The following is a 14437-nucleotide window of genomic DNA, read 5'->3' on the forward strand; positions in this document are numbered from 1 at the left end:
AAGTTTTAGGTCTTTTGAATCTGAAGAGAATTGCTGAATGAAGTGAACCTATAGTTTGTGGTCTAGCAGTCCTTAATTAAAGGCAAATGTGGAGTCGACAAAGAGACAGTCAGGTTTAAAGCTACTATAGTTAGTGCAGTAGATCTCACAAAAGTTGCTGCTGAAGCATCTTATTTTTTGAATGTTATAAAAGGATTTTCAAAGGAACACATTTCATGTTTGAGAAACTATATATACTATATATATAAAGATGGATATAGTACATGTACTAACTGTATTATAGTTCATAAACTATGTAATTAGGGTTTTTACATGTCCATGGCATGAAATTAGACAGGTATAAGATCATGCAAAGTTTTCTCCTGCGGATGACTTATAGAGACTTTAGTCACTGAAAGCCATAAGCGGTTTTCTCTCACTTTTAGTAGCTGAGGATCTGCCCCAGATTATCTTCACCTTGGAGGGTTATAAAATACAAACAATACAAGTCTTGCAAAGACTCAAAAAACATACAAGATTTGGGAACTCTGAAAATTAAGTCATGAAATTTTGCTAGTGCTCAGCATTGTCTCAATTTTACTCGTGTTCCATCTGTATCTGTCAATGAGCAGCACATATAAACACCTAGAGTTCATAACATTGATCCTCCATCAATCCCTAATGGGAGTGAATTCTGAATCACATCTGCATCAAGGCATTCAAATTCAATTTGGGTCTTTCCTAGCTTACAAAAAGAAGTTTTGACTAATGTGCATCGTTTCTGGATGAAAAACAATGCGTTGTTCCTTTCCCTCTTAAGAACAGAGAAGCGTAACTAACATGGAGAAGCTTATCCTGGATGCATGCGAGCCAACAATTTCTCAGGGTCAAATATTCTTACTGAGCTTTTAAAAATAAAAATTAAAAAAAGTCAGAACTGAAGCCTGTTTCTCTGAGGCTAATGTTCTGTTCTCAGAGCAACCTGGAACCAGGCCATGCAGTTCAAAGAGGTTGCAGCAACTGTGCAATCTTGTGTGCTGAAGATGCACATGCATAGGTTTGCGATTTCTCAAGAACTTTAATTGATTCTTCTTTGTTACAAAGTTTCATTTACCAAGATTTATGAGGTGGCTTTCCTCTCTGGATAGCTATACATTTCTGTCCTATTGTTGCGGGTGAAGATCTGTTTAAACATATGCGTGTCTTTGTGGCCTATCAGCTGGACTGCGATAATGTGATCTGCTTGGGTATGAAACCTTCAGCATTTAAGAAATACAAGCTAGCATAGAATATTCAGGAGATTTGGTCTATCAACCCAGGTAACAATAAACACGTTAATTTTGTTTTCTTCCTTGTGCAGTAGCTTCCTGTGAAAAACTGGTTAAAGCAAATGCACAGTTTCAGTCTTTATCTTAAACTCCATAGGCTGGGACAAGGGCTAAAGACCTACAAGGACAAGACCTACAAGGGCTTGCAGGTCTGAGTTGAAGACTGTGATTAACCATTTCACCTCTGGGAGCCACTGAAACTCTCCAAGATGATTACAAAGCCCATTGTACAGTAACAGAATGCTCACAGAGATAGGTACATGTTCAGAATGAAACTCTGCAGGAGGCAAATATGCCTGCAAGTTTCATTACCATCCTTCCTGAAGGCGAAGTGTGTTTGACCCAGCCTCTATCTAAATGATTCTCAGAATATACATTTATAAAAATGTTCTAGAACATATTTTATGCTGTTTTTGCACTGAAGAGGGTGTGAGACAAAGCAGTGTGATACATGATGGCTTCATGTTTTGTTATGTCAATAGATAATAGCATTGCTACTAGAAGCACGTTACTGTGGAAATAAGCTGAGTCTGAGAAGAGAGGAGAATTCACTTTATGGTTTTACCATTGACTTCAAGAAAGCAGAGTTGGATCAACACTGGATATACAGGAAAACTCATTCTTAAGCTATTTATGTAGTGGGAAGGTCCTGTGTGTGCTGTGAAGAAGTGACTGCTGTGAACGAGATAATTGCCAGTTAGCTGTACAGCCTCAACCTGTTGCATAGGGATGTTTTTTTCTGATTATATTGGTCAATTTTAATGCAGGATCATTACAAAAGTTAACCAAAGATACTCCCCCCCCCCCCTTTTTTTTTTTTTTTTAAGCTATTTATGTAGTGGGAAGGTCCTGTGTGTGCTGTGAAGAAGTGACTGCTGTGAACGAGATAATTGCCAGTTAGCTGTACAGCCTCAACCTGTTGCATAGGGATGTTTTTTTCTGATTATATTGGTCAATTTTAATGCAGGATCATTACAAAAGTTAACCAAAGATACTCCCCCCCCCCCCTTTTTTTTTTTTTTCTGTGGGTTCAAAAAATGTGTTATTTGCTTTTTTTTTTTTTTGCTCCCCCCCCCCTTTTTTTTTTTTTCTGTGGGTTTTTTCCCCTGTTTTCTCAGAAGTTTTCAAATGAACTGAAGTCTGAAAATAAGTTTTAGGAGTCAGAAGGAGTGATGGTTTTATGGATATAGAGTATAGGCATGGTATGGGCATGTTATACTGACATGCAGAGAAGTTAATTTATTCTATTTGGATGAAGAGAAACAGATGCCTATTAGGAAGTCACAGTGCCACATCAGGGTGTAGTGCAGGATAAATTATTCTTCAGTGCCTTCACAGAAACCTGAGCCTCTGAGCCAGACTTCCTTTTTAAGATGGGGCTAAGGAGCCAAGATGGCTTTGTCTGTATAACAAAAGCAGTTTCTGTAAGAAGAGAGGTTAATTTCAAAAGCAGAGCTTGTCTGAAGTTACATAGCATCAGTGAGATTACACTTTGGAACCACTCATCCACAGAAGACAGAAAATTAGATAAAACTTCAATGGAAGTGATTGGAAAGTGAACATTGCCGTAAACTAGATCCTGTGTTTTGCTTGCTGTATTGTAACACATTCATACATTGGTAGAAGACTTACAGTTTAAGATTTAAGGTTATGTCAAATTCCAGATTACCCTGTCCACTAAAGGCTGATTCTGCATGATATGACCTTTCTCTTGTAATTAGGATTCTCAACACTTCATTATTAACAAAGAACATTCATGGTACTTAATATACTGTAGAACTGTGCTTAAACATGATTTTTTCGATATGACTTTGAAAGTTCATATCTGCATCGCCTATTCTGATCCAATGCCAAATCTATTAGACTTACTTGCACTAAATAGGTCCTTATTTGGAGACCTTGTGTCAGTGGGATGACTATTCGTGGAATAAGATGGTGCTTGATTAATGATATCAACTTCTGGATCGTAATGAGAATGTCATCATGGAAGTCATTGAACACTTACTGGGTTGTTGGCCGCTCTTAGTGCGTTACCCCAGAAGGCCATAAATGGTGGTAGGAATTCTTGCAATACATTTTAGAATAAATATGTATTGAATTTACAGTACTAATTTGGATGCTTGCACTGAGGATTTATAGGAGCAACACTATTTCAGTTTTCTTCCTTTCCGGCCATGTGAAATCACAAAGTTAGACAGAGACATGGATTTCTCCTTGAAACACACACTATTAGCTTAAATTAAAAACAGTTGTCTAGGCTAGCTCTTACCATTTCCTTGTTCTGAGGAAAGTCAGAGAGATTAAAGACTGCACAATTATAAGTTAAATATTTTGAGTTTCTCTAAGACACACAGAAGAATAATTGTGGGAAGGTTTTAATATTTCTAGGCTCCTAGAGATAACAATAAGAATCTGAAGTCAAAATATCATTAAATAGCTACTGAGCGTGGTCTCTTATTACAAACTGTTTTACATTCCTCATGTTTCATCACATCTTTCACTATACCAAGCATTAACAAAAACATTCAGGATACCTTTAACTGTGGTAGATGATTTATTAATAAAGAGTTTAATCTAAAGTGATTGTGCTGCAAAGGTTTAGATACAACTCTGAAGTTCTCTTAACACTTCCAGATGAAGCGATTTCTGCACTAGTGTCTTCTATGGAATAATCCCTTGAATGGAAATGGGTGATGGGGAAAGAGGGGTCTTCAGATAAGCGTGTATGTGATTGATGTGACAGTGCTACGGTGCCTGAAATGGAGACAAAGTGAGATCTGCTTGCCAAAGCCCACTGATGAAGTGAGGGGCTGTGAGTGTGTGGTGCGGAGCCAAAGCACAAACTACTCTATGCAGCATTGTCTTCTGGCCAAAGCTAGTTAGAAGCCATGTATGTCTAACAAGCATATGTAATATGCAGATGGGGGCTCATGCTAAGAAAGTTATTTTGGGGTGGCTGTGGGGAAGATTATAGTTTCCCTTCCATGCACCATTTCCCCACACACAGAGTGAGTGCAGGGAAGAAAAAGAAAAAACAAAACCAGATGTCCTTTAAATACTTTCCACCTACTCTCATTCAGTATTGCTATTGTCATGGAAATTTCTGTAAGAATAATCATAATAATTAAAGAAGTAGTAATCTAAAATATGGCTTCAGGTGAGAAGTTTCTTCTGTGTTTTGGGCAGCTAAAAACCTTCTCCGGAGTCCATTCTGATTCTGGAGCAACAATTAGATTAGATTTTAAAACAGAGACACAAAGAAAAGGGTCTTTTCTTTCCTTCCTAGTTCAGGGCCTGTGGTACAGTCACAGCCTTTGCATTGGCTTATACTGGACTCTTCTCCAGCACTGTATTGTGTGACCTAGTGCAGGGTCATGGATCCAAGAGTTCTCAAGAGAGGTGCAGAGCCCAAATAGAGTAAACTAAAAGCGAAATAATGCCATGGTGGTTTTTATGCATGACATTGTATTTAATGTGATAAAGCCCATGTTTGGAGAGGTCTGAAAATCCTATGTCTAAATGATTTTTGTAAGAGTAAGGCATGAAAAAGAAAGAATCCTGTGAAATGCGAAGTTCATTTTCTCCCTCTGTATAAGTAAAAGCCAGTGACACTTCGCAACTACAGCAGAGCTCTCTAAGAGTATAGCAGTTGCCATGCTACTCTTCATGCTTGAGGGCAAGGCTATGGGAAAAGTACACTCTTCCAGTCTTGTCAAATGCAGTGAATTCCTGTTCAGCCTATGGTTTTACATGGAATAAATCTTAGACATTCAGGAGAGTTTAATTAAATCATTACTAATATGTATCAAAAGGAATCAACTAACTTGTTCTAACGTGTAAGAAAAAAAGACTTCTTCAGCTTGTCTAGCCTTCTGCTTTAAAGTTGAACCTAGCTGCTTAGGTCTTTGTGGTTTTCTGGTCCTTGAGAGTGTTTCACAGTAATTTGTGACTTTGTTAAGGATACTTCTTTATTAGTCTGATATGTCAGAGAAACATCCCTTAACAGCAGCAGCATGGAGGAAGAGAACTGCAGCTGAGACAAGGCATTTTGTCTGTGCAGTTTGGGAAAGAGGGGGGAGACTGGAGCATGAGTTGGGTTAATAAATGGGTTAACTATATGTAACCTCCAAGGACCCTGCCTATGGTGAAGACAGATGAAACTTTTCAGGTCTGTCCTGGCCTAAATGCATCTGTATGTTTTTTCCAGAGTATTTAAGACAAGGGTCTTATCTTCATGCATATATGGAGAGGAGGGATAGATATGGGCAGTATCTCTTCCCTCCTTGATGTACAAGCAGTGTAGTAGTCCTGTTGGTGGCTGCTGCTGCCTTTTTATGTGGGTCTTTTGGCCAAAGAGAGGAGGAGGAGGAGGTGGAAATCTTGGGACACATGGTCCTCAAGGTGCAAGGATAAATGCTTTAGTCCCCAAAGTGGCCACAGTATTCCTGCTTCTTTGCACACTTGATTGTGTCCTAGAAATGAAAGTTTGGACAGATTCAGTGCTTCTGAGGAAAAGAAAGTCATGATGCCACTGTCTCATGACTGCTTGAGCTTTGAACTGCCAACCATGTGGCTGTGACCAGAGGTCTGTGAGGAGCAGTAACATCAGGTTACAGTTGCAGGTGGGGAGATGTCCTTAGAATGTTCCATTTGACATCAGAAAAGATGATTATTTTGTCCTTCTAGCAATCTTTCATACCTCACCCAGGGCACCCAGCTCTGCAACTGTAGTCACAGAACCCTGGAACTCTAACATCCCCGTAAGGGCATCTTTGCTTGATGAGCTTGGTGGGTTCCACTGTCTCTCAGAAACAATGAATGAACAAGTCTGGAGTTCACCACAGACCTGTTATGCTAAAAAAATGAGAGCTGCCAAATTCTTAGGAGAGGATAATGCTTCTTCTCCTCAAACAAGAACACCACCAAGAAGCTAAGATGGAAAGGTAATGGAACTTTTTTTCTCATTTTATTTAAAATTGTCAGAGTTAAGCATTTCCATCTATGGGAATGATGAGGTTTTTGTGTATTTAATATACCTTTGGATATTCTTATGTCTCTCTTTAGTTGGCACTGAAAGTAGTGGAATTTGTAGAATCTGAGCAGCCAATCACAAGGACAGTAATAATGAAGGCTTCTGTTGCTCTAGGAGAGCAAAATGAGCGAAAAGAGCAAAAATCTTACAACCAAATAAGTATAAATGTCTCTTTAATACTTGTCATTCCGTCACATGGATTGGATAATAGCAAGAATATTTCATAAGTGGTTGACCACCCAGCATCTACAGCAGTTGGTGTGTTACTGTATGTGTCGAAAACATTCAGTAGGAGACTCACAGGTTACCTCTTAAGCTTCTCTGCAGTTTGGGAGAATCCTTCAGACATCTGTAAAACTTTTGTCATGGACTTGCATGTGATGCCTTCATCTGCTAGGTGCAAGTGACTTCTAGCTTGTCTTCTTGTGCCTGGCAGGGTGGGTGATGGTATGTGAAATTGAGGAGATGATGCTCTGCTCTGGGAGGAATGCCACATAGTGAGGCTCAAAAATCTACTCTAGGAAGTAGCAGCCCACCAATCCCTTAATTGTGGTTTCATCTATGGAAAAAGAAATTACTGGTGAGGTCTGTGCTGGAGGGCTTACATTTAGGTTCATTACTTCTTCTCTAGTCAATACATGTTGTGTATTGAGCCCTGGCTATGGTTTTAGCCTGCCCTCATTTCTGTGCTTGCTCTTAAGATGAAATTCACATCTACAAACTTGCCCAGCTCAGTGAGGTGTCTCCTGATGAGGGAGAATAAGTGAATTAACCTTCAAAGGGATGAAGCTTGCTATAAAGCCAACTGATAAGTCTGTAGATCTTAAGCTTTTTCCTTGGGGGTTGTAGTGAATCAGCTTTTGTCTTCAAGAGAAAAACCTGGCTTCTTCATCTGGCTTGATATATTTGAAAGAGAGGGAAAAAGTATAACTTTTCATCAGGTGTCTGTTTTAACCAAGCAAAACAAACACATGTAACAGGAAAATCCTGGGGATTCTTCAAGTGCTCTGACCGCTGAGGCTGGATGATCAACCTGAAGCTTAGTTTTAAACAGGAGCCAGCAATAATATACATTACATTATTGCCTGCAGTCTAAACATTGTCACGGTCTCCGTTTCACCCCCTGGTACAGTAGAACTCATTTCTCTTTATCTGCTGGTCTAAGCCCTGGGGTTTGCCTGCATAATATTGCTAAGTTACTCAGAGTGTATTCCAGCTATAAAAACATTGCACATGGCTTTTAACACACACAAAATTGAATGGGCCTTGCTTTGGTGTTGGTGGCTATGCCATTTGTTTATCAACCAAACAAGTTTTCTCTATTAATTTCCTTGTTTCTAGCATTTTGGCTGGGAAATGGAGGTGCTTTCAAACATCATAATAAAGACAGTGTAAGAGTGTGACAGGATGAATAATTCTGCTAATATGGAACTCATTGTGCTTCCAAAAATAGCAGTTAATTTTAGAGACTGCATGGATTAAATAAATTTTATTAGCTTCACCATTAATTTTGGGGGTTTTTTTTAGAGGAAGCTTCTGTGCAAGGGTCAAATTCTTTTCTCTTTAGTATGTCTAGGATGTTTCAGCTACATTGACTGACATGCTAGAAGTTAGGATTGGAGCACAAGTCCTTTTTCCATAGCCTCTTGAAAGCCTCTGTCAGTTTTGAGGTTGAGTTCATGAAAGAGCTGAGCAGAACCTGAGCTCCACTGTACGATTTTCCCCCAAGTGCTTGGCAGTGCTAGGGAAGTTCTTGAAAGTTCCTAGATCTTCTTGCTGTTCTTCCTTCAGCAATCAGCGCCTTTTGTCATATGTCGCCTTCTGCGTTTCCTGCTCTATTGCCCAGCTTTTGTGTCGGCTGACTGGGAAACAATGTGGTTTCCAACCCAAGTTCTCACTATGAGAGAAAAAAGCCACGTCGACAGTGAAGTAGGATCAGTGCTTTTTTTCACATAAGATGAACTGAATTTCCACACTGCTGGGATAAAGAAGTGGGGGATTATTAAGTAGCACTTCCAGAACATGCACCCAAAATATCAGTAGTTTGTTAGCCATCTCTTTCTGACCAAGGACACTGGTGGTGAGCAAGTGTCTCAGCACTAATCATGTCAGACAGATGACATGGATAGCAAAATATCATCCCTGCACATTCGAAGTGATTGTACTTACTACACAGAAACAGTAGGTCCTGATTAGTTCTCATGTGCTATATGGGTCACCATACCCCTGAAGTGCTAAGTCTGCTGTGCTTGAATTATACGTGCCCACAGCCTGCTCCAGGTGAAAAGTGCAGGAAAGATTGTGCAGACTTTCCTATCAAATAATTGAGAGCTACTGTAAATCAAACTGATGCCATTCAGCTCAAGAAGCATTTTGAGCACTGTTTTCTTCCCAAGCGCTCAACAGAAAACATAAACCTTTCTGTTTTGGTTTTTTGTTTTTGTTTTGTTTTGTTTTGTTTTGTTTTTGTTTGTTTGGGTTTTTTTTTGTTTTTTTTTGTTTTTTTTTTTTGGTAGGGTAGTTTTGCAAGATTGCAGGACAACTTTAAGTGTTTCTGCATTTATATAGCAAGCAACGCCTTTATTAAACTCTTACTCTATTTTTCACATTTAATTCCAACAATTATTGTGCCCACTAAGTGCACACTCAATCATATGGAATTTTAATTTATTTTCGAACTGGACAGACAAATTGCCGAGTCACACCTCCTAGAGTAAATGACTGCTATTGGGAATCTGACTTTTGCACTTTCCTGCGTTTTTTTAAAATAAGAATTCTGGAATCATAGAGAACCAGTCTTTAACTAGAGCTATTGTGTGGTGCCGTGTTTTAACATCTTTGTACCCTTTATCTTATCACTAGCATTCCCAAAATAAATGAGTGTTTACTTGGTATATGATGGAATGACAACAAGGGCATTTTGCTGATTGTTTTGGCACCTTTTTGCCTTCTTTGTGAATTTATTGTCACAAATTCTTTAGTTTACCAAATAGGTGGCAAAGCCTGTAACTTTGAACTTTGCTTATTGGACTGTTCTGATTAGGATGCATTTTTCCTTAAACACGTGGGTTTTTTATTATGTCATTTTTCTTGTAAAACACTCTTTGACAAAGATGGTATCTGTCTGACAGCAGGTGACTTTAAGAGATGAACCAAATAAACAGATGTGGGGTCAGTAGAATAGATTAAATACAAAGAAAGATATGCCACCCATCTCTTAAATGTGCAGTATTATCAATACTGGGCATACTCCAAGGAAAATTTAAGGCAGATTTCCGTATAGAAATGCTCTTGTAAAACTTGGATAAGTAAGTTGTCTGCAATGTGACCTCTCATACACAAGTACTGATTGAACTCTGCATTTTGAAATCTTATAACAAGACATAACCGTTCACTAAGTTTGTTTGCTTTAACAGAGTACAGATGGCAGCTCAGAGGAATAAATACCCCTAACTTTAATGATGTTGTGAAGAAGCTCCATTTGGAGGCAGTGATCCAGATCAGTTGATGGAAAAATTCTTTGCTAGTAATCTTGCACTGTGTACCCATTTTCCTGTGTATTCAATAAGTTTCTCCCAGAAGGAATAGTGCAGGATTGTTTAACATTATTTAGTTTTTGTTCCATCATATTTGTTTCTAGAAACCATTAAAGTGCATTGTTTTTCTTACTTGTCTCGTTTTCTTGTCTAACCGGACTGCTATCTGCTATTTAATTGCAATTGTTTTAACTACTAATTTTCATATACATCATGGCTGCTATGTGAGAGGATAAGGGAATAGTCCTCAGAAGAGTGAAGGGTGCTCTGCAGAGGTCTGTCTTTGCTCCATTGTTTCATGATACTGCTGTTGGGACAGTATGGTGGGATAGCTGCATCCATCATTCTTTATTGGTCATGATACCAGATCTGCCCCTTAATGCAGAAAAAGCTGTCGGCTGCAGAAGCGTTTAATAAAAAAGTACATTATCTGTGTGGTCTGAGGAGCTGAATGAAGCATTCTGGTACTTCTGAAGACAAATGATTCTTTGCTTTCTTTATCTGTCCCTCTCCAATAGACATGCTCAGTCCCTTTACCTCTAAGTTAGAAATTCCCTACAACATGTATAAAGAAACTTACACTGTGGAATTGATATTACAGCTGTAATAACAAATCAGAGTTTCTGCCTTGGAGGAAAAAGAAAATTGGCACATTGCCTCCTTTCACACTTGCATTCCTTTCAAGCCTGAAACAAGTGTAATATTGATGTGAATGAAACTGCTTGGGGTGATGTAGTTTCTGTCTGCCTTTTGCTAGGTTGCCTTGAGACAGCTGCAGAGGTAAGACAGATTGCATGTCCAATACGAATAAGCAGTGCTTTCGTGCAGCAGGGACTATTGTGTTCTTGACTACTGTAGCTGAGGAAGAGAATTACTAACCTGCAACAAATATTTTGAATTTGCACTGTTTTCTACAGCTGAACATGTTGATTTTAGGTCTCATCAGTTCCATCTGAAGTCTGAGAAAGAACTAGAAAGCAGTCAGTTTAGTGTTTCATTCCCAGGACATGAACATTAGAGCCTTGATTTTGTTTATAATTTTTTGGTGAATGACACAACCAAGCTGACTGCATAATGCTGATTTAGCTTGGAAGTAAAATATTAGATGTGCTATTTGTTCTGTTTCGGTTTCCAACTGGATGGCTATTATTTACAAATTCTTATTCTGTGGAAGCTGAACTATACTACCATCATTCTAGACTAATTCAGAGTTTTCACACAAAAAGGGCTTTGTGCATGCAACATGTCTACTGCATTCCCTCACCTTTGTTTCCCCATGGGGCAAGGTGAAAACTGATGGAAATATGACATTAGAAGCTGCTGTGGAGCAGCCAGTGAAGAACATTTACTTTTGTTGCGTGTCTCAAATGAGGTTCTAGTGATGACTGAAAAGGTCAGGTAAGAGGCTTACAGATGTAGAAGATTGTTTTACTGAGAAAGTAAATTCTGTTGGACTGGATTTAATTAACACAGTTGAGTTGCAAAGTCTACTCCAACAGAGGTCACAGGGGAACTTCAAGGCTGCTGTTACCTCTGCCTAGAGACTGAGGGAGGGACTCAATCTCCAACCACAGTGTACTTCCTGGCATAAAGTTGACATATAAATGCTCACTCTTTGTGGTATGTTCATTTTCATATTCAAATGTGGGACATTTTCTTTTCCAACCAGCTGATTTTTTTTAAGAAAAAAATATTCAAACACATTTTGGTAAAAAAACTCAACCTTGCAGGACACTGACTGGAAGATGGGAACTAAGCTGACTTGATGGTGGAATGTGATACTCAGACTTTGTTATCTTTATTTTCTTCCTCTAGATGAAGTGGTTCATGTCTCAGTCCCTGAGAAGCTTACCTTTGAGGAAGCTAAAGAGCTGTGTCAGAAAAGAGATGGCGTTCTTGCTTCTGTTGGGAACCTGTACGTCGCCTGGAGGAAGGGCTTTGACCAGTGTGACTATGGCTGGTTGGCAGATGGCAGCGTTCGTTACCCAGCCTCAGTGGCAAGACCTCAGTGTGGTGGAGGTTTACTTGGGGTGAGAACCCTGTATCGCTATGAGAACCAAACAGGCTTTCCTTACCCAGATAGCAAGTTTGATGCCTACTGCTATGAACGTAAGCTTTTTTTTAGTTATAATTTTCAGTATACTCGCCATGCTAACCCTGAAAAGTGTTTTCTTTAATATGTGTTTTCTTTCAGTTCTTGCAGTGCACATGAGTTCTAAAAAATTTGCTTTATTACTATGGCTTTACAAGAAAGGGAGAAAAGCTGAACTAAAACAAATGTCTTAAAGTAACATTGGCAGAAAAAGATAGGCAAAGTTTTAAGGTAAGATTTCAGCTTGAGTAGTATTTTTACACAGACTGACACACTGTGCCCATAGTCACCTTGAGTCTGCGGATGCTACGTATTTTGGTGCCTAAGTGCACCCTAGTGTCTTTGTGTCATGTCAATCAACATAAGAACAGAAGAAATGTCCTACTTGACCAGGTAAATGACTATCATCTAACTTGGTATTCTGTATCCAGTGATGGCAATAAAAGAGGCTGTTTACAGACTATCCTGGGCATTTTCAGGTCTCTGAGATGCCGGTAATTTGGGGACTATTTCTGAAGTCCAGGCTTTTTGTTCCATCATATTTTTTAAGCCTCTAAAGCAGTTGTAAGTTCTCCTCTCACTCAGTGTTTCATGTGCCAGTCAGATGGTACTCTAGATGGTCTAAATTGCCTTTCTTATTGCTGCTTGTTTCCCTTCTAGTATTTTCGGCTGCGCACCAAGCATTTGCCACATTCACCTTATAGGCTGCATCAATCTAAACCAGATCTCCTCCACACCTGTCAGCTTTCCTTTGGCTTTGAGGTTAAAGATTCCTCTGTAACCTCTTCCCTCTTCAGTGCCAGCAGCCTGACTCTGTTGTTATTATGGTGCAGCCTATCCTTGCATAGGTTCCTTTTGTCCCAAAACGTTCACCAGCTTCTAGTATACCTGAGTTTCTCTTCCCTATATCATCTCACCTGTGCATCAGTTCCAGATCTCTGCCTGTCTCCCAGGCCTTCCTGGAACTGGCAGTGCTTCACAAACCGCTACCACAGAGATCCTGGTCTCATCTACCTGGTCTCCTCCAGAGCATTCCTCCTACGCTTCTCTCTGTCATTAGTGATGACTACTTACTCCTTCCCTAAACCTACAGAAACCCATCCATGCATCTCATGATGTGCAACATGTAAGTTTCTGTGTAGCCCTTTGAAATACCACAGACCAGTTATCTCTGTCTGTTAAGAGAGGATCTTATCACCTTAGTTCTGTCCTTTAAGATCCACTTCATCACCAGAGTGTTCTGTGTGTAAGAGGACACTGATGCTGTCAGAAGGTGCACCACATCTAAGAGATCAGAGTACTTCTTCCCAGCTGAATATTCTGCTTCTCAGAGACTTGCAGCCTCCTCAGCAGCATAGGGAGGTTGGACTGCTCAACAGCTTTCCTGCAGACCTCTCTGTTCAAGGAAGTCCCTATGGCTGCAAATAGTACAGTTGACATTAAAGTGCAAAAGCTACTTGTGTTGAGTTAAAAGTTCAGAACTTGGTCTTTAACTGAATGTCTAGGGTTTTTTGGGCTCAGTCCTGTGGCTGTAAATCAGAACTGCTTGAAATGTGCAGCCTGCACTGTTCCTATTTTTGTGGATTATGAACCAACTACAGCTGCAGATCTTTCCAACTCAGGCACTGAAGGCTCATTTATGAACAAACACTACTGCTTGAGAACAAATCCCAACATCTGGTGTAACGTTACAGTCTGGCTGTTCTCAGACACTCTCCTCTGCAATATTTTAAAATAAGATTGTTTTTTTTTTTTTCCTTTATTGCTTGCGGTTGAGATGTTCCAAATCTTTGCATGTGGAAGTAGTCCTAATGGACTTCAAGGGAATTGCATATAGAAATAAGGACTAGTTAGATTCAGGAGTGCATGCTTTAATCTGCAGAGCAAAGTTTTGTCATATCACTCCTTCTGTTCCTCCCTCAAACTGTTATGATTGGTTTTAAGTGTAGTAGGTAAAATTAACTTTATTTGGGATGAAATTCACCAGTTCCTCTAAAAGACTGAAGAGGGACTGGACATTTTGCCTGTAATCTAGTCTTTAGCTAGGAAAAATTCCAACTTTCTATTTGATTATGTGAATTTCACCCCTTTCAAACAACATGTGCCTTTTCAGTGTTCTTTCTGGAATTTTTAGTTAACAAATTCTAGTAACATACTATTAGTTCTAAAAACATCGTTGATAAGTATTAGGTTGTTGTCTTTTGTATAACTGCTTTTTCTGCAAATTCTTGCCCTTGATACACAGAGAATAAATATTTCATACTTTGCAACCGAGGAAGCAGACAGTCTATGACCATCAACCCTTCTACATGAAAAAAAAGAAAAAAAAAGACTAAACAGAACCAACACAATTTGGTAGACAGGAGGCTGCTTTCTAGCAATTTTAATAGCAATCAACATTACATCAGAATTAGTTTGGCTAGCTCTGCTAGCTAGATGACTCAGGTTTTGCCAGATACATCTGGTTTTG

General features: G+C 39.3%; 1 protein-coding gene across 1 annotated transcript in view; it reads left to right on the forward strand.

Annotated features, from left to right (window-relative positions):
- The window catches only part of LOC104158940 (versican core protein-like), a gene marked incomplete at its 5' end in the record, with an annotated part of 95996 nt that overhangs the window by 12931 nt on the left and 68628 nt on the right, over positions 1-14437 (forward strand). Inside the window, 1 exon segment of the mRNA XM_009696718.1 lies at positions 11691-11984. Coding sequence (XP_009695020.1) covers positions 11691-11984 — 294 coding nt within the window.

This window comes from Cariama cristata, unplaced genomic scaffold (assembly GCF_000690535.1).
Source record: "Cariama cristata isolate BGI_N322 unplaced genomic scaffold, ASM69053v1 scaffold38063, whole genome shotgun sequence".
Classification (NCBI taxonomy): Eukaryota; Metazoa; Chordata; class Aves; order Cariamiformes; family Cariamidae; genus Cariama; species Cariama cristata.